At 52.7% G+C, this 24854-nt stretch overlaps 1 protein-coding gene across 1 annotated transcript; it reads left to right on the top strand.

Moving 5' to 3' along the window:
- Positions 1–23330, top strand: BTD (biotinidase). The gene is made up of 4 exons (XM_004603936.2): positions 1–161; positions 14174–14438; positions 19299–19448; positions 21890–23330. The coding sequence occupies exons 1-4, from the start codon at positions 46–48 to the stop codon at positions 23057–23059; spliced, it is 1701 nt and encodes a 566-aa protein (XP_004603993.2). The 5' UTR covers positions 1–45; the 3' UTR covers positions 23060–23330.
- Positions 23331–24854: the final 1524 nt, after the last annotated feature.

Below are 24854 nucleotides of genomic sequence, written 5' to 3' on the forward strand. Positions count from 1 at the left end.
GGGCGGGGCCAAGTTGCGCTTTTCGCGGGGCGGGCGGCGGCGAGCATGGGATCGCACCCGTCCTCCAATCAGGATCCAGCCGGCCTCGGCCCGCTTCTCAGGGGGCGCAGAGCGTCCGAGGAAGGCGGGACGGGCCGGCGGCGGCGGCCTATGCCGAGTAGGTAAGAGACAGAACCTCCGACGCCTCTGGCCTTTGCCTGGGGCCTTTCCTGAGACGCCACGGCCAAAGGGCGCATGCGTGAAGCCGGGAGCTGCGGGATGGGGGTGGTATCTGAGGACGAGGCGGGGCTTCGGGGGCGTGGTCTGGGGCGGGGTCAGCTCGGCCGCCCCGCCCCGGCCGCGCCCCCCTGGGCCCCTGCTGGAGTAATGGGGTGGGCGCCTCTCGCCCACGTCGTCCTTCCTCGGGTCTTCTCGGCTTACTTCTGCGCTTTCCCGCTTTCTAGGAATTTTTTTCCATATGCTCGCAGGACTCTGTGGCTCTGCAGGTCCGTGAGACCCGTTACTGAGATGGGTCAGTGGAGGTGTACTCTCTCTCACCCCTACCCCAGGTGTGGCCCAGGACTCTTGAGTTACCCAACAGGAGGTGGAGGAATGAGCCCCGCCCCCCCAAGCCCGGGCCGCTGGACCCTGCTTTGGACTCTGGAATCTGTGACTCTGCCCGCCCTCAGGCCACAGGACGTGAAAAGGGGCGTGTGCCTGGCCCTTTCTTTGGTCCTGGGTTTCCTCCACCTGACCCTTCTATCCACCTGCCTTTTCCTAAAGGAGAAAGTGTAGATTTTCGGGCTTTGTGTAGAACCAACCTTTGCACCCAGTAACCTTGGGATGCAGGGGGGCAGGGAGCAGGAGGGCGGGGAGGAGAGGTCACCAGGCTGTGGTGCTGACTTTTTCCTGGAGGTGCTCTGGGATCATGTGTGCTACTCGGGGTCAGGCCAGGTTGGCATGAAATGAAAAGGCTTCATCTCTGGCATTCTCTCACCTGCCTGAAAAAAATGAATCACTGTCACCCCGTTGCTCATCGATTTGCTCCATGGTGAGACTTGTTGTTACTGTTTTTGGCATATTGAATACTCCACGGGTAGCTTGCCAGGCTCCGCCATGCGGGTGAGATACTCTCTGGTAGCTTGCCCGGCTCTCCAAGAGGGACAGAGGAATCGAACCCGGGTCTGCGGCGTGCAAGGCAAATGCTCTACCCACTGTGCTATGGCTCCTTTTAAAACAGTTTCAAATAAATCTTGAGGCTACTTTAGTGCCCAGACCATTTGCTGAGTGACAATAAACATAACATGGCCAATCGTCACAAAAGAACGGAATGCTTGCTTTTTTTTTTTTTTTGAGGATTTGGAGTGTGTTAAAGGAACAGTGTGTGAAAGGAGTGGGAGGAGCAGGTTATAGTGCACTGAATGAATAGCACTGGGAATAAAAGGATTTCTGAACCCAGGGTTTCAAAAAGAACTGTGGCTTCCAGCTTTCGGCCTCTAAGGCCCTCCATCCTTAGATGTAAGAACATTGGCGAGAAGAGGGATTTTGAAATCTCAGAGGTTAACAAATGCAGAGACCGCTTTCTACTCCAAGCTGCTTCTCTATTTTCATGTGAAAGGCGATCTTTTTATTGAGCTAAACTAAGAACAATGAAATGCAAGTATCTGAAATATTGGTTTTAACAATGGTATGTACTTGGGTGGGGTGGGGTGGGATGTGTGTGTGTGTGTGTGTGTGTGTGTGTGTGTGTACACATATATATCCACTCAAAAGAAAATGACATATTGAGTTTTTATCTGGCAAATAAAAGTGACATTCCAGAAAGAGCAAAATCTCTTTTTTGTGGCTTTGAATGGTCTTGGGCACTTTGCCTCCTGCTGGATGCCCCCTCACCCCATCATCTCATGTTTATACCCGTCCCTGTGTTACAGTGTGCACCCCACCCCCCACCAGAATCACTGGAAAAGCTTTCCAGAGATAAAATTGCCAGGGACCTATGCCTGGTCTTGTGAATCAGTATCTTAGGACAAGTTACACAACTGGACTTGCAAGTTTTTTTTTTTTTTATTAATGAATCACCATGAGTTACAGTTACAAATTTATGAACTTTCATGTTTGCGTTTTGTTTATATCCCTCCACCAGTGCCCAGTCCTCTCCACCAATGTTCCCAGTATCCCTCCCACCCTCCCACCTACCCCACCCCTTTTGATCTCTCTCTCCTTTTGGGTGTTGTGGTTTGCAACAGAGGCACTGCGTGGCCGTTGTGTTTGATCTCTATTCTATTTTCAGCGCGCATCTCCCATCCCGTGCGGGTCCTCAAACCACACTTTACCTGGTGTTCCCTTCTCTATGCAAGCTGCCCCTTCCTCCAGTGTGTGAACTTGCAAGTTTTAAAGGCAGCTTTAAGGAGAAAATAAACATCACTGGTGCTGTGCTCATGCTGGCAGCCTAAGTTAATCATTAAATTATGATTGCCTAATTATTGACAAAGAATTCTGTTGATTTGAACTTTGAGGGTTAGGGCTGATTTGACGCTGACAGTGTTGGCTGGGTAGATGGTACTTAGTTCACAACGCTTCAAATCTACCACTGTGTCAAAAGAATCACAGAACAAAGTGTGATGAAACACAAATGCTGAGAAGCCAGAGAGTGCAGCGGATGAGGTGTTTCATGTGACAGCTCGGGTTCAATCCCCAGCACCACATGGTCCCCTGAGCCCCTTGCCTGAGCCCTTCAGGAGTGATCCCTGAGCTCAGAGCCAAGAGGGAGCCCTGAGCACCTCTGGTATGGCCCAAACCAAAAATGAATAAATTCTGCATTAGAACACCTTCCCTCCCCCAATTTAGATAGAGTGGTTTGCCAAAGGCTCGATTCTCAACTACTGGATTTTGCACGTTAGCATGAGGAACAGTCAGGGAGGTGGTTTTACGTACTTTCCCCTTTAACACCTTTTATTTCAGAGGGCAAAACCCTCTCCACTTGGGTCTCATGAGTGAGCAGAAGTGACAAGTCTTCATCCCCCAGAGCCATTGAGCGCTGGGACCAGCACCTTTCCATCCACGCTAACCACAGGATCACAGGATTCTTTTGTGATTTATCTACGCAAGGCCCATTGAGCAGACTCTGCAAGCAATGACGACATTCTCTATCACTTTCCTCTAGGTGGTTTGTGAGACATTAGAAAATTCTGAAAATAATATAGGTTGAAATAAAAGAAGAGAAACCCAAAACAGGATATCTCAAAATATAAACCAAAGGCAAGAAGAAATAACAAGAAAGGAAATTATGTAGAGACCTGTTATTTTACATCTTTTTTCCCCCCATTTCCTATTTTAAAATCAACATTGGAAACTGTATGGCAGGAAGCTGAGGGTAGGAAAATAGCTCAGCCTTCACAGAGCAGGATGTGGAATGGTTCTTTCACTAAAGCCGGTTAAATTGATCTTGTTTGCTACTCATTAAGTTCGTGGACGGCAAAACACCAAAATTCAGAGACTGGCTGAACAAAAAGCAGTGAAAAGCAACATTATTATTGCACCATCAAGGATCGATTTCATGTCTTGTACCAGGGGCACCCCCTGGGAATCTTCCCCAGTTAACTGTGACCTCCAGAAGGTTGGAGTCCAGTCTGGCTCAGACTTACAAGCCCTTAACCTTTGCTCTTCATTTTTATGCTAATGAGAGCCAGGACTGGAGCCGTGGGGGCAGATGGGGAGAGGAAGGGATACTGTTTAGCTGTTCAGCCTTGTCTTCTCTATGTGTTGTTTGAGAGTCACTCCAAGTCCCGTGGGGCTTGGAGTTGCTCCCCACAATGATAGGGGGACTGTGCTGTGCTGGAGAGAGGACCCAGGCCCCCCCTGCAAAGTGATGCAACACTGCAGGCAGGCACCGTACCCGCTGTACTGTGTCTCCAGCGCAGGATCCACGTATTATCTCCCAGTTGCTGCAGCCCTGGAGTCCAGTCGTGATGTAACTGGGCCTCTACTCAGGATGTCGGGATTTCAGAACAGTTTTAGATTCCCAACAAAATTGACCAGAAAGTGCATGTCCCCATCTGGAGATAGTATAGCAGGAGGATGCTTTCCAGTACTTGTCCCCAATACCTGCGTGCACTTAGCTGTCTCCCCAGTCTTTTATTCCCCGATTTGTTTGTTTGTCTGTAGTTTGGACCACACCCAGCAGTGCTCAGGGCTTACTCCTGACTCTCGCACTCAGGGATCCCTCCTGAAGCTCAGGAAACCATATGGCGGGGCTGGAACAATAGTACAGCGGGTAGGGCGTTTGCCTTGCACGCGATCGGCCCGGGTTCGATTCCCAGCATCCCATATGGTCCTCTAGGCACCGCCAGGGGTGATACCTGAGTGCAGAGCTAGGAGTAGTCCCTGTGCATTGCCAGGTGAGACCCAAAAAGAAAAAAAAAAAAACCACCACCATATGGGGTGTTGCCAATAGAACCCAGGTCAACCATGTGTAAAGTCAGCACCCGAATCCTCTCTACTATCTCTCTGGCCTCTAATATGCTTTAGTTTCTTTTTTTTTCTTTTTGAGGTCATACCTGTCAATGCACAGGGGTCACTCCTGGCTCATGCACTCAGGAATTACCCCTGGCGGTGCTCAGGGGACCATATGGGATGCTGGGATTCTAACCCGGGTTGGCCGCGTGCAAGGCAAACGCCCTCCCCGCTGTGCTATCACTCCAGCCCCAATATGCTTTAGTTTCTTACCCGAAGTTAGTATTTTGAATCGCACAACTGTTGATATTCATACTGTGCTTCAGTCCAGAGTCTCCCCAAGTGTTAATAATTTCTTACTGAAATCTGTTCTCGTTCATTGTCTGTGTGTAAGTGTTGTCTTAATTGTTTCTATTTTGCAAGTAAATTTTTAATTTGTCAATCTGCTTCCTCTTTTTTATTTGCTTCAACTTCTAGGAAGTTGTTTCATCACACCTCTGATATCAGTTTTAATTTATACCAGTTTTCCTAACACTCGGTATTTAACTCCCGCTTTTGAGTTTATGTTTCTATTCGAGGTACCTTACGGGAACTTACTTTCCAGGGATGGGAGAGTGGGCGCTCACTGAACTCCTGCCTTGTTCAATCCCGGGCACTGCAACGGTTGGCCCAGCACTGGCAGGAGTCGCCCCTGAGCATGGCCAGGTGTGGCCCAAAACCAACCAACCAAACAGAATCACTTCTTTCCCGAGTCGTTACTCAGTCGTCGCAGTTACTGATCAATCCAACTTCTCCTCCCATGATTTTGAACGTGGTAGCATGAAAGCTTGTGGGCGGAAGAGATTTGGGCCCATTGCTGGCTCTGCGTGCTTATCCACCTAAGTCTGAGTGCATCTCTTCCTGAATCCCAGTCTTCTTCTGCTTGCGAGTATCTTCCTCTGCTTGTGCCCTGGAGCTGAGACATGTAGGTCGTCCCACCAACTATGATGCCAGGGGTCGCCTGCGTCTTCCCACCAGGCTCTGTCACAAGCAGCCCCCATGGGTACTGGTAGTACACGGTGTCCCCACCCCCTGGCCTGCTTTTGGCTTTTTTCTTTTCTGTATTTTGTTTTGAACTAGAGCGATAGCACAGCGGGTAGGGTGTTTGCCTTGCATGCGGCCGACCCGGGTTCGATTCCTCCATCCCTTTTGGAGAGCCCGACAAGCCACCGAGAATATCCCACCCACATGGCAGAGCCTGGTAAGCTACCCGAGGCGTATTCGATGCCAAAAACAGTAACAACAAGTCTCACAATGGAGATGTTACTAGTTACTGGTGCCCACTCTAGCAAACCGATGAACAACAGGACGACAGTACAGTACAGTATTTTGTTTTGATTCTGGGGCCACATCTAGCGGTGTTCAGGGCTTACTCCTGGCCCTGTGCTCAGGGATCACACTTGGTGGTGCTCAAGGGGACCACATGTGGTGCCAGGGATTGAACCTGAGCTGACCAGGTGCAAGGCAAGCGCCCTCCCCGCTGTACTTTGGCTCCGGCTGTGGCTCGTTCTTTCTTGGTGCTCTGGTCAGTGCTTGTGCCCAGGTCTCCTCCCATACACAGGGGTGGCCTCTGCATGCTGCCTCCAGTGCCGTGTTTTACTTCAGCTCCCTCCTAGTGCTCCTCTGGTTTCCAGACTCTGCTACAAAGGGGCAGTCTCTTGACTTTGGGGACCAGGTGCCCTGAGACCTGTTTTCCTTTCATTGTGCCCACACTGTCTGCTCCGGGCATCTCCTCCATGTGTTGACCTTGTGATCTAACTTTTAGCCCCTGCTCCTGAGCACTGCAGAGCAGCAGCGTGGGGGTTGCTGCCCGACCCCTGGGCCTGCAGAGACGTCGTCTCACTGTGCGTGCATAGCACAGAGCGTTAGCATTGCTCGCGTCTTTCTCAAAGTGTGTGGTTGATGATGACCTCCAGGGGGCGCTGCGATGATTCAGGGCGGCAGGAAGCACTAAGCCTCTGAAAGGGGCCCAAGGCCAATTAAGTTTGGGTCATTCTTCTTTTGCCCTGGCTGAGTTTCTCTTGGATTTCCTTCTCGAGAAAGGGGCTCTTCTGATTCTCACTGAAGGTCGGACCTAAAGAAAAACAGGGGGGACCTTCGCCTACGGGCCTTGGCAGGCAGCTTCTTGGGACTCATTTCAGAGAAGTTGATCTTTCTTGGAGGATCAAAAATGTCAAACCCTGGGGCCGGAGCGATAGCACAGCGGGTAGGGCGTTTGCCTTGCACGCGGCCGACCCGGGTTCGATCCCCGGCATCCCATATGGTCCCCCAAGCACCGCCAGGAGTAATTCCTGAGTGCAAAGCCAGGAGTAACCCCTGAGCATCGCTGGGTGTGACCCAAAAACAAAACAAAACAAAACAAAAAAAGTCAAACCCATGGGAAGCTGTCAGCGCTCAGGCAATCAGGGGAGCCCCCCCTTCCCTTCCTCCCTCCACCTCTCCTTCCCTCTGACCAACCAAAGGTGGCAGAGCCGTCTGTGTCCTTAACTCCTGGGCAGGAACTCTGGATTATCTGGAGATTCAGTTTGAATCCCACTCCCCACCCCCTACCCCTGCCAAAATTTCAGAAGTATTTTGGGGAAGAAATCAGATACATTTTTGTGGAGTATAGTTGGAAGATTTTTCAGATTATCTCTTTGTTAATTGGACTGTGTTTATAAATTATGTATCAATTATTTGTGTTATTCAGCTCATACTTTTTTTTTTTTTTTTTGCTTTTTGGGTCACACCTGGCGATGCACAGGGGTTACTCCTGGCTCTGCACTCAGGAATCACTCCTGGTAGTGCTCAGGGGATCATATGGGATGCTGGGAATTGAACCCGGGTCGGCCGCGTGCAAGGCAAACACCCTACCAGCTGTGCTATTGCTCCAGCCCCTTATACTTTTTTTGATGAATGATATAGTCAAGCATATTTTCTCTATACTAGAATATCTACCTGAGGTTCCAGTCGCTTCTTTCAGCATCAGAAACTTGAGCTCAGAGGACTGGAGTTGGTACTGGGCTTGAAGGAACCCTAGGATCGATCCCCAGCACCCCATGGTCCTGTGGGCACCACCAGGAATGACCCCTGAGCAACGAGCCAGCTAGAAGTAACCCCTGAGTAGGTGTGGCTCCCGAAACAAAATATTAATAATGATGATGATAAAATTAGAAACTTTGAGCAGGGGAGGTCACACCTGCGATGCTCAGGGCTTACTCTGGCTTCTGCACTCAGATCGCTTCTGACAGGTTTGGGGGTGCCATATGGGGTTCCCAGGATTGAACCCAGGTCAGCTGCGTGCAAGGCAAGCTCCCTACGTGCTCTGCGATCTCTCTGGCCCCAAATCAGGGACTTCTACACAAACGAGAAGCAGCAGCCACAGGTTCTGCGGCTGTGTTCTTGTTGGGCCAGACAAGCTCTACAGCCTTCAGCAGATTTCCCCCTCTAGACGGAGTCTGTGTCATTCTTTTACTTCGGGGGGTTCTTTTTTGGGGATGGGCCCCACTCTGCAGTGCTCAGGGGCTACTTCTGACTCTGTGCTCAGGAGCAGCCTTGGCGATGCTCAGGACTTACCCCTCCCTCTGTGCTCAGGGATAGTGCCCCTCTCTGCCTTGCTGGTCCTCCTAGGTCGAGTGTTTCACTGCATTACTGCGCATCTTCACCGTATCTGATAGCCAGACCCTTTGAAGCCCGGCCGCGTTCTGTCAGCCCTGTTGGAGAACCTCTCGGGAACGAAGGCGATACGGTTCTGACCGTGAGTCTTTGGATTCAGGGAAATACAGGGGTCCGAATGTTGGACCCACATCCTGGCACCAAGTGGTTGCCCGAGCAGGACTCCAGGCCAGGAGGCTCACTGGCACCATCACCAGCACTTGCTAGAAAAATGCAGGTTCTTCAGACTCACTAAATCAACACTTCTGGGCCTGAGGCCAGGGATGGGGTGGTCCAGTTCTCCAGAGGATTTTTAAAATTTTTTAAAAAATATTTTTGCTTTTTGGGTCACACCCAGTGTTGCACAGGGGTTACTCCTGGCTCTGCACTCAGGAATTACCCCTGGCAGTGCTCAGAGGACCATATGGGATGCTAGGAATCGAACCCGGGTCAGCCTCGTGCAAGGCAAACGCCCTACCCGCTATGTGCTATTGCTCCAATCCCCTCTCCAGAGGATTCTGAGGGCTCCCGTTCACTTCAGAACCCTTGGTCTGGTCTGATACCCTGGGTTCTCCCTTGGGGGAGGTGGCTGGAGGCTATTTTGGATTTCTGTTTAGTTCTGTGAAGGTGTCCCGGAAATCGCCCCGGCCCCTCCGCACACATTAGGGCGACTGTGCAGAGCCTGGCCTGCTTTCCAGGTGGTTCTCGCCACTGGCGGGGTCTGAGCTCTCTCCCGCCGTGATTATAGTTCCCATCTCAGGAAGAGGAAATGAAACAACGTCTGCTTCGGTGGCTTGAAACAGCAATGTGTCCAGTGCAGCCTGGCATCAGTAGGAAGTGGTGCCCCCTAGAGCCGAGATCTGTGGGCTCAGCCCCCTCCCCATGCTGGACCTTGGGTGCCGGGGCTGTGTGCTTGGCACATCCAGACACACCGATGCAGACAGACCGTCTCGCCAAAGACAGAGCTTTGGAATATCCACGAGGTCCTGTCATTCTGGTGAACACAAAACAGCTCTCATGGGACCCAGGCCTGGAAAATCAAATGTTTGGGGATTGTGTTTCAGCACATAAAAACAACCGGTGAAATTCTGAAGATGAAAAGGAGGAAAGGAAGAAGAAAGCACCGTTTGTTTACTGCTTGGGAGTCTCTCAACTGCCCCGGTACTTGGAGAAATACGGACTTGGGTGGTGATTCTCGGTTGGCCCACCTGGTGGCAGTAGCAAGCCTGTAAACCCTCCTGGGCTGGGACTTTCTGGTGGAAAACAAAATGAAATCTAGAAAGCCCTTTCTTACTCTAAGCGTCCGGGCATTTCGGGGAGTTGTTTCATTCGACTTAAATTGTGTAAATATTTTCCTATCTGGGGTAAAGAAAAACGATGCGGTTAGGTTCAAGTGTCACCAGACCTTGGCTCGTTTACTGGCCTGAAATGAGTTAGTCTCGTCAACACCACTTAGATAGGCCTTAGTCCAGCGCTGGGCCACTCCTGGACGCCGTCCCCTTTGATTTATTTATTTTTATGTTTATTTGGGGAAGCCACACCTACCTGTACCCGTAGTTTACTCTAGGCTTTGTGCTCCGGGATCAGTCCTGGGGAACTCTGTGGGGTGCCAGGGATTGAACCCAGGTTGGCCGCGTGCAAGGCAAGTGCCCTGCCTGCCGTACTAGCTCTCCAGTGTGACATTCTCTCTTAGAGAATAAGAGCTATGAGATTTTAAAGGGTGAAATCAGGGCTGGAGAGAGAGCTCAGTAGGCTGTAGCACATGCTTTGCATGCAAAGGTTTCATCCCTGGCCCCTCATGGTTCCCTGAGCACCACAAGGAGTGGCCTTCCCCGGAGTGGTGAGCTGGAAGCCGTCCCCGAGCACCAAGCCTGTAACTCAAACCTAGTCAGAAAATTGTGTGGGTTGGGAGGTGTTTTTGTTTTTGTTTTTAAAAAAAACTAAAAAAAAAAAAGTGAAATTATAAATTACCGGTTGGACTCAGGGAGTCTAGTGAATTAATTCATTTTCCTCCCAGTTTGCCTTTGGGTATCGCAGCCTCCTCTGTTGCCACTCAGTAGCCTTTAAATGGACACAGGACACAGGAAGGTTAGTGGACAGGTTTGCAGGACAGTGGCCAAGCTGAGACCAGGCTGAGGCCTCCAGGACTGGGACAGGCTCATGAGAACCCGCCCACTCGAGGGCAGAAACCCCGAAGCAAGAGAGATCAGAAAGGAGAAGCCCTCTGGGGTCTCTGTGCCTGAAATGATGTCAGGTAGGAGGAGATGGAGCTTATTTCTACTCCTCGTGTGAAAGGATTCAGGCGAGGGCATCAAAAGTCATGAGAACAGGTTTAAAACTACTCAAACTTGGCTGTTTTCTCAGCACCGTGGGGGAATACACACAGAGACGTGGCCTGCGACACTTCCGAGTAACCCCAAAGGCCCCTTTGGCTGTGTCCCTGGACAGGGCCCCTACTGGGCTCCACGTCTCTGGCTGCTTCTCCCAGCCGTGGGACCCTGACCCTCACCCACAAGCCCCCAGTACAAGAGCTTGTATTAAGAAGATCGCTGGTTCTGCAGCACTGTAACACTGTTGTCCCGTTGTTCTTTGATTTGCTCGAGTGGGCACCAGTAATGTCTCCATTGTGAGACTTGTTGTTACTGTTCTTGGCATATCAAATACACCATGGGGAGTTTGCCAGGCTCTGGCGTGCATGCGGGATACTCTCGGTAGCTTGCCAGTCTCTCCGAGAGGGATGGAGGAATCGAACCCGGGTTGGCTGCATGCAAGGCAAACGCCCTACCCGCTGTGCTCTACTTGCTGGTTCTATTATGTAATTTTCCCAAATGTATACCTACCTGCCTCTGAGACGGTATTACTAATAATACCTTAGTCGTCACCCTGCAAAAGGCGCTACTGTAATAGCACAGCTCCGAAGGCTGCGCGGCCAACGACGGTGAATCACGGAGCAAGGTGGAAAGGAAAGTTCCTCGGGTCTAAAAATATCCAGCAATTGACATGGTACCAAATTCCCACAAGCCCAACTCCCATGCAGTTTAGATGGTCTTTCCGTTGTGGATCACCGGGACCGTCCTGCCCGGGACTCCTGCCCCTTTCCCAGCAGGGATGAGAAGCCGAGGCCTCTGTCCCGGAGGTGAAAGGTCAGGAGGTTGGTTTCCAGGGTCCCTCTCACCTGTGACCCATTGCCTGATGGCTGGATGTTTCGACAGGACTGTCGCAGTTAATGGGCTTCTCCCTGGGCCTCTGGCATCTCTAGGGAGGCACAAATGGAGGTGCAAGGGGTGCCGAGACCCCCTTTTTTTCTCTCTGACTTCATTTTCTTCTGCTCCCAGTCTCCCTCTGAGTCTCCTGCCTGTTTGTTTTCCCTCTTTGGGGTGACACTCAGCAGTTCCCAGGGCTCCCCCGTTGCACAGCACATGCTCCTGTCCCAGAGGATCTCTCTCGCCTGTTCTTCCTTCTCTGGACGCCACCCCCCACTCCCACCCCTGCAGGCTCTTGTCCCGGCATCTGGTCCTTCCCCCGAACCCTCCACGACATTCCCCCGGGGAACCGCAGTGACCTACTGGCCCCACTGGACCTCTCTGCCCCGCCTCCCTTCTTCCTTCCTGCCCTGTGACATTCTTGGTCTTTGAAGAGGGCCCCCTCTCCCGCCTCGTCCGGAAGGGTGGGCTTCTCTGCCTCTGGCCCTGTCTCTTCATTCTCCCCCTTCTCATTAAAGCTGCTTTCCACAAATTATTCATAACAAGCGATACAAAATAAATTATTTAGGGCCAGCCTTTGGGGGCAGGCTTGGGTGGCGGTTGGAAAAATTGGATATAATGGTTGTGGGAAAGTATAATAGTGGTGGGATTGGTGTTGGACTCTTGAATGTAATAAATCGCCGTGAACAACTTAAAAATAATAAAAAATTAAAAGCAAAGCTTATTGCCAGCTCCTGCTTGGATCTGCCCAACCTCCACTCACGCACGAACCTCCCTTGGCTCCTGCACCAACAGCTGCCTCTCGCTCCTCCGCCTGGGACTCCCCCGATGTTACTTCCTCTTCTCAACGTGAAAAGACACATGACGGCATGCTGGTACCCCAAGATCACCAGCTGGATCACGAGCCCCAGAGATACAAACCAGTGTTCTGTGTCCCCCCCAAAGAGGAGGTCCGTGGCCCAGAAAGGATGAGGGGTACGAGGACCCTCCCTCTGAGACTCGGCCCAGCCTGTGTTTCCTTGGCCGCCCCCTGTCTCAGTCTCCTCGCCTCTCCGCTACTTCCACGTGTCTTGGAGTGACCATGGCCTAGAGGAGGGACGCTCCCCTCCCACGCCACTCCCCGTGACCCACATTACACACCCCTCGAGGGGAGGGGAAATGGGTGCAGAGACCTGACTTCGGTCTTCAGGAGCAACGTTCAGATAAGAAAGCTTCTCAATCACACTTTTGTTCCTGCTCAGCAACTCATGACTGTCCACTCAAAGGCCCCTTGTGGTCTCCCAACATTGTCCGCAGTGTCCCGGCTGAATGGCTGGCACAGGGGCTCCCTTTGGGAAGAAGTAACAGTTTGAGATGGGGCGGGCTGGGGGTGGGAGAAGAAGGCTGGGCGTTGTGACAAGTCTTGGATGTTGCGAGGGTTCTGACGGAGCTACCTTCGTCCTTGCTCTGTGGGTGAAAACAATCGGGAGCATTTTGCTGCTGGGACTTTGGAGAGGACACTGCAAGGACGTTGGCAGGCTGGAGTCCCGCTGGGAGGCGCGGCCAGCAGGGTGCGGAAGGAGATTTGGCGGAGGTGTGGTTTGGAAAGGAACGGCGGCAGACGCTTGGGCACCTGGGTGTTGAGTCCAGAGGGCATTCCTGGGCCTCCAGAGCAAATGGCCTAGCCTCGCAAGTGCAAGGAGGGACAATCCTCCAGGCCCTTGGCCCGGGGCCTGTGAGTGTGCACCAGGCACGTGGTCAGGGCGGAACTGCACCGTTCACTCTGAAGCATGTGTGACTATTATAACGCATAGCGACTAAAAATGCAGATATCTGTTTGGGGAACGTACCTCTTTACTCGGGGCTTACCTCTGGCTACTATGATCAGGGGAAAGTTTATTATTTTTTCGGTGGGGAGCACCCCGGGCAGTGCCCAGGGACTGTGCTCCTGGCGGTGCTGGGCAACCGTGCAGTGCAAGGATCAAACCCCGGCGTCCATAATACAGTGCATGTGCTCCAGTGCTCCGAGCCGGCTTCCCAGCACCCGCCCCGCCCTCCCCAGTTCCCACTCCCAGGAGACAAGAATGTACACAGAAAGTTCATTTGCTTCTAATCTCTGAAGCTAGGCGCTGCTGAACAAAACGTTCTTTCTAGAACATTCTGTCTTCTAGATAGAATTGCATTTTATCAAGGCAAAAAAGTTTTGTTTTTTTTTTTAAAGCGGTGCTTTGAGCAAGGGCCATAGAGTCCCAGAGATAAGACAAACGGTGCCGTGCAGTGACGGCTCGGCAAGTGTAAGGAGGGGAAAGACCCCAGGGCCTGGTTTGACCGGCATGGAAGAAGTCAACAGCTCCTTACTGCTGTTGGGGGGAACTTCCATCTGATATTTAGGACGAACCAAAAAAAAAAAAATAGAAACACAGGGAGAATTGGACTCCACCCGGTGGGCTAGGAAGACCACATAGTCTTGTCGGGAACCCAGCAGCCGTCGCTGGAAGGCGATCCTCTTGTCACATGTGTGCCCGGGTGGCAGGTAGGCTGTGGAGTGTATCACAGAATTGGATAAAATGATCAGAATAACGAGGATTGCCAAACGTTGAAAGCGTGACGAACTGCCCTGTTGCTGAATCGGTAGGACAAGTCCCAGCAAATGTTTGGGAACTGTTTTCCCACCAGGCGATTAGCACGGCGAGCCATTTCCAACGTGGCTTTCCACCCCCCCTCCCCCCCGCCGTGCTCGAGGAGAAACAACATCCCCTTTTATTAGGAACCTGAAACAAACCCTGTGAGCCACGTTTCATGGCTGGGATTAATAACTCACAGCTGCAGGAGTCAGCCTGGGCAGGGCTGTGCACTCAGCTGTCTCGCCTTTGCCCGTTGCCTTCCAGAATCCGGGCCGGTGCCATGCCGGGAACTGGCCACCCGCTCTGCCTCTTGCTCTGCGGCTGGGCCTTGGTGGCCCTGGGAGCCGGCGCCGAGGAGCACTGCCCGGCCAGGCAGCATGAGGAGCAGTCTTACGTGGCGGCCGTGTACGAGCACCATTCCATCCTCAGCCCCGACCCCCTGGCCCTCGTCAGCCGCACGCAGGCGCTGGAGGTGATGAGCCGGAACCTGGACATCTATGAAGAACAAGTGATGGCGGCGGCCCAGCAGGCAAGGCCGACTCCTGGCTGGGAACCCAGTGGGACCCCCCCACCCACCCACACAGCCCTCGGCTCTCTCCCGCACTCCATCGGGAGCCAGGCTGATGCGGAGAGCTGGGCCGGCTGGACTCTCGCCAGCCAGAGATGCCTGGGGTGCACCCCCAGGCCTGCTGAATAAGTCCCCGTTTCAGCCAGACACCAGGAAATGCGTGTCACCCCAGGAGTGAGAGTTCCGGTTTCCATCCCTGCTTTGATGGCAAGGAATCCCTGGCCAGTTGTATACAGATGTGGGTGCCCACTCACTGCCCACAGCTGGGTATGGCTGGTGCTGGGCAAATTTTTTTTTTTGGCGGGGGAGGAGGAAGGGAGTGTCCGGGATCTAACCCGGAGCCTCCCAGCTGCTCTGGCTCTGCTAAGCTGCCTCCCTGCTCCTCCGAAAGGATTTTTTTTTTTTTTTGAGGCCCTCCCTTCCCTCCCCAACCAGTGGAGTCTGGGGTTCAGAGAGATTTGAAACGCCGCACTCCCAGGCTGCCTCTGGTGTGTTCCCAGCACTTAGGGGTTAACTGAAGCAGCGGGCACTCACACAGCTGCCCTGAGCCGTGGGCTGGGCAGCCAGCTGGCCCCAGCTGGCCCTGAGAAGCCCAAGGCGGCAGGGCCCACTGAGGGAACCCGGGCGGGCGAGGGGCGCGGCCTTTGTGGGAGCTTCCTGCCAGGAAAGGTGGGCAGAGAGGGACGTGACGGGGCCAGAAGTCCCGTGAGAAAAGGCCCAGGTTGTGGGGGGTGACCCTCAACCCCATGTGGGGGGCACCCAGGAGATGACCCTGCTGGGCCTGTCCAGGGGAGCAGCTCCACGCCAGCAAGACTCCAGGTGGGGCGCATCCGATCTGGTCAGCAGGTCCTGCCAAACCGTCCCCAGGGCCCTCAGGATAGGGTCTTCAGGCTCATTCGCTCCACGGAAAATAGGAACTTCTGGAAGGTTCTTTCCATGAACCACCTTTGACTGCCTTTGTGACAGCGTTCCCAGTTGTTCTGTCCTCTGGGGACTGCGGTTTTCAGATGCTGCTTCTCTGCCACAGCGCCTGGCCTGGCTCCCCCTGGAGTGTCCCCCGTGTCCCCACCTCAGACTGTGGGCCCCCAGGCTGTCTCCGACACGGCGGAGAGGGCGAAAGTCTCCGGAGAGCCGTGGGCACTGTGGCCCTGTGGCCACTGCCCGCCTGCCCGCCCCACCCAGCCCTCTCGGATGGCTTCCCTGCACGTCATTCACACATTGGACACGGCTCGCAGTCCTGGCGCTGCTGACCGGGGACCGTGAGTGTCCGCGGCGGTGCCCTCCCACCTTGATGACAAGAGCCGCTCGGGGCCGCTCTGGGCACGGGGTGTGGGTTCACGTGGCAGCCGCCACCGTGTCTCAGCGCTGCTGTGTTGAGCTTCTGGCAGCGCCAGGCTCGGCCCCACGGAGGCAGCTAACGGCCTGAGCAGCCGTCTAACCCGCGCACCCACACCCAACGCCTCCTTTGCTCCCTTAGATGCTTCAGGTGTCTCTGCGCCTCAGGTGGCGGCAGGTGTTAGAGAACCCCTGAGACACATCCATGTCAAGCATGTGCCCAAGTGTTCCGTCAGATGCCAGCAGAGGGTAGAGGTTCCCGAGCAAGGCAGTGCAGCTCCTGCGCTCTGGGTAGAGGCAGGGAGAAGGCCATAGAAGAGCCCGGCTTAAAGCTACTCCCCAGGCCAGTCACCCGGGGGCAGCTGGGTCTCAGGAAGGCTCCTGGCGCGGGCTGTGAGCAGGAAGGCCGGTCTCTTTCCAGGAGTGGGTGGGGGTAGCTTCCCACTCACGGATCTTAACATTTTGTTTTCAGTGAAGGACAGATCATTTCGAACATTCTTTCTCTCTTTTTTTTTTCTTTTTGGGTCACACCCGGCAATGCACAGGGGTTACTCCTGGCTCTGCACTCAGGAACTACACCTGGTGGTGCTCAGGAAGCCATATGGGATGCTGGGAATCGAACCCGGGTCAGCCACGTGCAAGGCAAATGCCCGCTGTGCTATTGCTCCAGTCCCTGATGTGAACATGCTTTTCAAACAGTTGACAAAGAGAGAAATGAGTGTGCCAAGGCTTTTATTTAATGCATTGAGGACGGAGACAATAAGATGTTAAGCTGGGGCCGGAGTGATAACACAGTGCTAGGGCGCTGGCCTTTCGAGCAGCCAGCTCAGTTCACTTCCCGGCACCGAGTACAGTGTCCTGAGCGCTGCTCGGTGTGGCTCAAAAGCAAAACAAACAAACGAAGGTGATTTAAAGAGAACTTGAAGACGAGAAATGCACCTGGTAGATAAACGTTGAAATGACACACAACGTTGAAATAGATACACTCTGGCTCATATCCTGGAGAGCTTATCTCCGGGGTGATTTTTCATTAAATTACAAATCTAGGGGCTGGAGCGATAGCACAGCGGGTAGGGCGTTTGCCTTGCACGCAGCCGACCCGAGTTCGATTCCCAGCATCCCCTATGGTCCCCTGAGCACCGCCAGGAGTAATTCATGAGTGCAGAGCCAGGAGTAACCCCTGTGCATTGCCGGGTGTGTCCCAAAAAAGAAAAAAAAATTACAAACCTAACAGTGGTAGGCCCAGAGGTAAGTCCACGAGGCTGGTAAACAGTCCCCTCAGCCAAGCAAACAGGCCACATCCTGTATTCCCCGCTTTGCAGCAGTTTTGCTTCTCAGTAGGCCGTGTGGTTCTGCGCTGTGCCAGGGGCTCTGCGGTTTTTCAGGAGAGCTCCTTGGCAGCGTCCGCCCAGCCCTTCAGCTGCTCCATAGCCTTTGGCATTTTCACTTGTGAGACTTTTTCCAAAGAAGTGGGGTTTCCGTTGTAGATTTGGGTCCTTCAGTAAGAAGTGTTCTCACTCCCTGTTTTTATTTCTTTATTTTCTTTCTCTGTTTTTATAGAGGAGTCATAGCCGGTGGTGCTAGGACTGGAGGCGGGGAAGTAGAGTTGGGGGGTGGTCAGGTGTAGCAGGCAGGGGCTCTGCTGTGGAGGTTTATCCTGGTCCCTCTACTTTCCCTTTTATCACAAGCCTTTGAGGACAACTCAGATGTCCAGGAACAGAAGCTGCATGATGGTGTCCTCTTAAATATATTGCGGCCATTATGTGTGATACTTGGGGTTTGGGGTCACACCTGACGTTGCTCAGGACCTGTTCATGGTTCTAAGCTCAGGAACGACCCCTGGCAGTGCTCAGGGGACCCTAGGTGATGCCGGGAATTAAACCAGTGTTTGGTTGCGTACAAAGTGAGGGCCTTTGCCCCTGTCCTATCTTCCTGGCCCAACAAATGGCTATTTTTCAACTTTGTGTCTGGATAGCCAATACAGACAGACAGTAAAAACAGAAAACCATGTATTTGATATCATCTAAGTAACACACACGCGCACTGAGAAGAAAATATTATGGAAACTGCCAAGCTCCTAGCCGAAAGTTCCTTCGCATTAAAGTGTTGTTATTTCAGGGGCTGGAGGACAGGCTTATATGGGGAAGCTCTGGCGTCCGGCCCCCAGTCCACACCCCCCACAGGGAAGGACACTGCAGGTATGCCCCCCACGCACAGACAATCGCAAATAAATAAACTAAGTTTCCCGGTTTCGGAAATTTCTACAGTTAGATTTTGATGCCTTTATAACCAGAAGAAAAAAAAAAAAGGGAGGAGGAGTGCGGAAATCAAAGGTTGAAGAGTGTGCAGTGCATTCCAGAAATAAGTGACTCATGGCGCCTGTTATTTTTGGTTATTCATGGCTTCTCTTTTTTCCTCCTCCAACTGCTGCGCTCGGGCCAATGTTCCAAGCTTGACATTTGGAAGCCACGTCAGTGGAAAGCAGCGGCGGAGAGAGGGCCTGGCGCGGGGAGCGTTTGTCTGGCTCTCCTGGGCTTGCCGCGCACGCGGCGGGGAGGCCACCTCCTCCCAGGCCCCGCGTGCACGGAGCCGCAGGGGTGGGACAGGGCCCGCTGCGGGGTGCTCAGGAGTCCGCGGGGAGCTCAGGAGTCCGCGGGGAGCCGCTCACTGGGAATCGAGCGCGAGAGCCAGACCTTGTTTCTCTGCGGAAGTTGCCCCTCGGGGCTTTCCTGCCCAGCTCAGGGGGGCCTCAGCCCTGGCAACAGATCAGAACCCCCCTGGGGGCTTCTCAGCAAACCCTGCGGGATGACCGCGCATGCCTCACACGGGAGGGCCTGAGTTTCCATCCCGGCCCTGCAAAAAAAAAAAAAAAAAGCAAAACAAAACCCAAACCAGACAAACACCGCTGCCAGCTCTGGCCCACCAGGAATTGAATCTAGTCCTATGGAGAGGGTGCCTGGTGTCAGCCCTAAACAAGTTTGTTTTGGGGGGGTTCTTGGGAGGGGGAGGGGGAGGTGGGCAGGAGTTGGGTCACACCCAGCAGTGCTCAAGGCTTACTCCTGACTTTGCACTCAGGAAACGCCCCCAGTGGTGCTCAGGGAACCGGATTGGGTGCCGGATGAACCCGGGTGGGCTGTGTGCAAGGCAGACCCCCTACCTGCTGTACTGTCTCTGCGGCCCCACACGTGTGCTACTCCTGTAGGCCGAGTGCTACCATCCCCTGCTGCCCTGACAGGGCCCAAGTACTGCTCATGTGTCTGCACGGGGCTTTTTTTTTTTTTGTCGTTCCCTGGGAATTTGGCCCAGTGAAACGACTTCCCCGAGACCAAGACTCAGAGGAGAGTCTCGCTGCCCGTGTTGGCCTCTGACACCTTCAGAGCAAGCGCCCGGTGCTTGCCCGATGAAGGCAGAGGAGACCGAGCAGAGGAATGAAGGGGTTCCTGGTGGCAGGGAATCGCGCCTACACTTTGATGTTCTGCCTTACAGGCTGCACAGATCATAGTGTTTCCTGAAGATGGCATTCATGGGTTCAACTTCACCAGGACATCTATCTACCCGTTCCTGGACTTCATGCCGGACCCCCAGGCGGTTCAGTGGAGCCCGTGTCTGGAGCCCCACCGGTTCAACGACACCGAGGTAAGTGAGGCTGCCTGCCGTCCTCCTCAGGAGGCTAACTGCGTGCTGAGAGGGGCCCAGCCAGACTGGTAATGGCAGACCTAAAGGAGACCTTGAACCCTAAAAATTAAGTGCAGAGTCCCCCTGACACTGTGTACATCACCGTCATTTAGTTCAAGAGTGTCTGGTGGAAACTGAGCAATAGTACAGTGGCACAGACACTTGCTTTTTACATGTGGCTGACCCAGGTTTGATCCCCCAACACCTCATATGGTCCCCGGGGCCCCACCAGGAGTGATCCCTGAGAGCAGGACAGTCCTGAACACTGTTGGGTGTAGCCCACAAACAGATTTTTTTAATGATGTCTGGTAATAGAAGGAATGTGCCCACCTCTCTGTTATTCTGTTCATTAGCACAGCGGGGAGGGCGTTTGCCTTGCACGTGGCCAACCCAGGTTCGATTCCTCCATCCCTCTTGGAGAACCCGGCAAGCTACTGAGAGTATCCCTCCCGCAAGGCAGAGCCTGGCAAGCTACCCGTGGCATATTCGATATGCCAAACACAGTAACAACAAGTCTCACAATGGAGACGTTACTGGTGCCTGCTCGAGCAAATCAATGAACAATGGGACGACAGTGATACAGTGAATTACATGAGAAATACATGCTTCTGTACTCTTAAAGCAAACAATGCAAACAGAAGTGAGAACTAACCAAAGCCTTTTCTTTACCACACCCCACTTTGTATCCCACTTCTCCTACAGAGATTCTCCCAACAGTTGGATACCCATCCGTCTAGACTCTCTACCCATTGTTATTGGCACCCGTTTATTAGCATGTTCTGTGTATATTCTTTCTTAAACTCTTACTGTGATGAGCAGTGCTGTCGTGAGTAGTATTGTACATCAACCTGTGTATGTACATTCAGGTTTTTCTGAGACGGGAAATTCCTTGAAATGGAATTTCTCAAGGCCAGAGAGATAGTACTGGGGATAAGGCGGTTGCTTTGCACACAACTGACGTCAGTTCACTCCCTGACACCATATATGGTCCCCTGAGCACCACTAGGAGTGATTGCTGAGCATGGAGCCAGGAATAAATCCTAGATACAGTCAGGTGTGATCCCCAAATAAAATAATGACCAAAACATGGAATTTCTCAGCTGAAGGGTATGCTCACTTAAAAATTATTTTAAAGTGCCAGATTTCCTCTTTAAAAAGTCAAGTGCCTGTTTTGCCGCTTTTGGTCTTGCGATATAGAATAATAACTTTTGGAGAGGTCAGAGAGATAGTAAAGCAGGTAAAGCATTTGCCTTGCCTGGGGTCAGTCTGGGGTTTGATCCCTGGTGCCACACATGGTGACTTGAGCACAGAGCCAGGAGTAAGTCCTGAGTATTGCCAGCTGTGCCCCGCCCCCCCCCAAAAAAAAAACCCAAAAAAAACAAATGACTTTTGGAAATTTTGTCAGTTTTATGAATTCAAAAAATGCATCATTGGGTAGGGCGTTTGCCTTGCACGCGGCCAACCCGGGTTCTAATCCCAGCGTCCCATATGGTCCCCTGAGCACCACCAGGGGTAATTTCTGAGTTAAGAGCCAGGAGTAACCCCTATGCATCGCCGGGTGTGACCTAAAAACCAAAAAAAAAAAAGCATCATCATTTTAATTTGCATTTTCTTACACTCATGGGTGAGATCTTAGATGTTTGTTGGCCAGTTGTAGTTACCCTTCTATGACTCACCTACTCCTATCCGTTACACTTCTTCTTTTTTTTTTTTTGGCCTTTTTGGGTCACACCCAGTGATGCACAGGGCTTACTCCTTCCCCTGCACTCAGGAATGACTCACTCGTGGTGGTGCTCAGGGGACCATATGGGATGCCAGGGATCGAACCTGGGTCAGCCACATGCAAGGCAAACGCCCTACCTGCTGTACCATCGCTCTAGCCCTCCTTGCACATTTTCAGTAACGGTCATGTTTTTTCTTCTCTTGGAGGTGGGAAGCACATTCGGTGGTCCCCAGGGGACTGCCCAGTGCTGGGACGTGAATCCAGCAGCCCTTGGCGCTCTCTCTCCAGCTGCTTGCTTTTCTTTTTCTTACTAGGTACAGAGAACTGCTTATGTATTAGCTGTAACACAAGGATTCTCTTCTATTTTAACACAAGGATTCTCTTCTGTTTTAAAAAGTGTAAGGCAATTGTGGCTGGAGCAATAGTACAGTGTGTAGGGCATTTGCCTTGCCCGAGGCCAACCCAGGTTCGATTCCCAGCATCCCATCTGGTCCTCTGAACATGGCCAGGAGTAATTCCTGAGCATCGCTGGGTGTGACCGAAAAGCAAGATAATTAAGTAAATTAAATGATAAAAGTGTTATTAAAATAAAATCATTCTTTATTTAAAAATGTTTAAATAAATTATAAGGCAAAAGGCAGGATTCAAAAAAACTTGTGTATTTTCCTTCTGCCCTTAGGTCCTTCAGCGCCTAAGTTGTATGGCCATCAAAGGGGATATGTTCCTGGTGGCCAATCTCGGGACCAAGCAGCCTTGTCACAGTAGTGACCCCGGGTGTCCCAGCGACGGAAGGTACCAGTTCAACACCAACGTGGTGTTCAGCAGCAACGGCAGCCTGGTGGCGCGCTACCGCAAACACAACCTCTACTTCGAGGCGGCCTTTGACAGCCCGGCCCGGGCGGACCACACCGTCTTTGACACGCCCTTCGCGGGCCGGTTCGGCGTCTTCACTTGCTTTGACATCCTGTTCCTGGAGCCCGCGGTCAGGCTGCTGCGCCAGGACGCGGCCGTGCGGCACGTCGTGTACCCCACGGCCTGGATGAACCAGCTCCCGCTCCTGGCCGCCATCCAGATCCAGAGCGCCTTCGCCGTGGCCTTCGGGGTCAGCGTGCTGGCCGCCAACATCCACCACCCGACCCTGGGCATGACGGGCAGCGGCATCCACACGCCCCCCAAGTCCTTTTGGCACCACGACACGGGGGGCTCCCACGGCCGCCTCCTCGTGGCCCGGATCCCCAGGAACCCCGCGGGGCTCCCGGGGACCAAGAATGACCCCGAGGAAGGGGACCCCGCGCATAGGAAGTTTCTGGAGCTCTTGGCCAGCGGCCCGTCCTGCGACCAGGCTGAGCGGGAAGACCCCTGCGAGTCCCGCTGGCCGGCCGAGGCCCCCCTCGCGTTTCACGCCGAGATGATGTACGACAACTTCACGCTGGTCCCCGTGTGGGGCACGGAAGGCTCCGTCCAGGTCTGCGCCGGCGGCCTCTGCTGTTACTTGCGGTACCAGAGGCCCACGCTGACCCCAGAGCTGTACGCCCTGGGGGTCTTTGAGGGGCTGCACACGGTGCACGGCACCTACTACCTGCAGGTCTGCGCCCTGGTCAAGTGCGGGGGACTCAGCTTCGACAGCTGCGGCCAGGAGGTCACGGAGGCGGCGGGGCTGTTCGAGTTTCACCTGTGGGGGAACTTCACTTCTTCCACCATCTTTCCCCTGTTGCTCACCTCAGGGATGACCCTGGAAAGGCCCGACCAGCTGGGCTGGGAGGAGGAGTATTACTTGCTGAGGAAGAAGAGCCTGTCCGCCGGCCTGGTGACAGCAGCCCTCTACGGGCGGTTATATGAAAGGGACTAGGGAAAGGGTAGGTGCCTGGAAGCCCGCCAGGAGCATGTCCTGGGAGCTGTGGGGTGAAGCAACTGATGGGCACCCCTACCCCCTACCCCTACCCCCCAACCTCCCCACTCCATGACCCCAACATCTCTTCCACCAAAATAGGTGCTTACTAAATTTTCCACTCACATCATTTTTTTTTCCAAGTCATATCTTCCTCCAGAAAAATTTTTTAGGAGACAGTTGATTTCAAGAAATAAAACAAAAATAAACTGGCTTCTATTTTACACATTCATATAAGCAGTGTTTGTGTGTGTGTGTGTGTGTGTGTGTGCATGCACATGTGTGTCTTTTCCTTGTTCTTGCTCAACTGAAACCCAGAACATAGAAATATTTCCTAAGCCTCAAACATTTTCAAAAGGTAAGACACAAACTCTTAACAACAAAAGCTATGTCCCAAATCGGTGTGGGGCGGACCGCTTTTTCATTCTTGTCGGCCAGAATTCTATTCAGATGAAATAGTGATGCCAGAGCCACCCACAGCAGCAGAATGTGGGTCTTGAAGCAGCTTTTTAAAAATAGAAGGGAAGTCTTCGCGTCTGCCTGTCAGTAAATGATGAAGCATTTCAGGCAAGACTCCATAACTGGAAGGAGCGGAGTGGAGGGAGGGAGGGGGAGGGGGTAAGGAGGAAAGTGCTGGAGAAGGGCAGCAGGGGACAGTGTGGTAATAGGATTCTTTCTGAACAACATGTTTATCCAGGGATTCCGGGGACCTTTATAAGTCACACCAACCTTGGCAAGGAACTTCTAGTTGTCCAGTGCAGCACAGGTTGATCCCAGAAGCCTCAGAAGGGCGTCCCTTTCTCAGAGGGACACTGAGCTTTGGGAAGCAAAGGTGCCAGGACGGCCCGAGGGTGACCCCCTTGAAGGGGTGGACCACCACCACAAATACAACCTCTATTGTGAGGCGGTTTAGCATGTTTTGGGGGGCAGGGGAGGCCTCAACAGATGTTGGGCATTTCTTCCTCTGCTATGTTCTCTAGATACCTTATATTCGGTTGTTACATGTTATATTCATATTTTTTTCTTTTGTGGTCACACCTGGCAATGCACAGGGATTACTCCTGGATCATGCTCTCAGGAATTACTCCTGGCGGTGCTTGGGGGACCGTATGGGATGCTGGGAATCAACGCCCTACCCACTGTGGTATCACTCCAGCCCCCACATGTTATATTCTTTATATTAGGTTGTTGATTTGTGTTATTTATATCTAACATTTCAGAGTCAACTAGTCTCAATACCTAGTCCTTGTTTCAGAGATTTTTTTGAAGGGGATGGCCCACATCCAGTGGTGCTCAGGGCTTACTCTTGGCTCTGTGCTCCGGGATTACTCTTTGGCAGGGCTGGGAGGACTCTCTGGGGTGCCAGGGATTGAACATGGTCAGCCATGTGCAAGGCAAGTGCTCTACCTGCTGTACTATGGCTCCGGCTCCCAGCCAGGGTTTTAAAAGCAGCATGTATATATATATATATATATATATATATATATATATATATATATATAATTCTTTGAGGCAAAAAAGGAAATTCCTTCTCTCCACCCTGCAGCCTAGCCTTTCAGACTCTTTCTGGGGTTTGGGAATGAAGTCCCACTGACCAGCTTTGTTGCCCCGGCCTTGCAAGCTTACTCATCGCCTCATGGGCTTCGCCACTTATTTAAACATTGTGCCTGTTTTCTCCTCACTTGGGTTTGTGTTGAACAATTCTGAGGTCCCTGCTGACTCAGTGCTCACTAGAAAAGGCCTGGTATGAGTCAGT

Source organism: Sorex araneus, chromosome 4, assembly GCF_027595985.1.
Source record: "Sorex araneus isolate mSorAra2 chromosome 4, mSorAra2.pri, whole genome shotgun sequence".
NCBI lineage: Eukaryota > Metazoa > Chordata > Mammalia > Eulipotyphla > Soricidae > Sorex > Sorex araneus.

Excerpts from the sequence above, each read along its gene's own strand:
- BTD (XM_004603936.2), top strand. The coding sequence starts at position 46 with ATGGGATCGCACCCGTCCTCCAATCAGGATCCAGCCGGCCTCGGCCCG. Across the intron at positions 162-14,173 it reads CGGCGGCCTATGCCGAGTAG|AATCCGGGCCGGTGCCATGC; the intron begins GTAAGAGACAGA and ends GTTGCCTTCCAG. Across the intron at positions 14,439-19,298 it reads TGATGGCGGCGGCCCAGCAG|GCTGCACAGATCATAGTGTT; the intron begins GCAAGGCCGACT and ends TCTGCCTTACAG.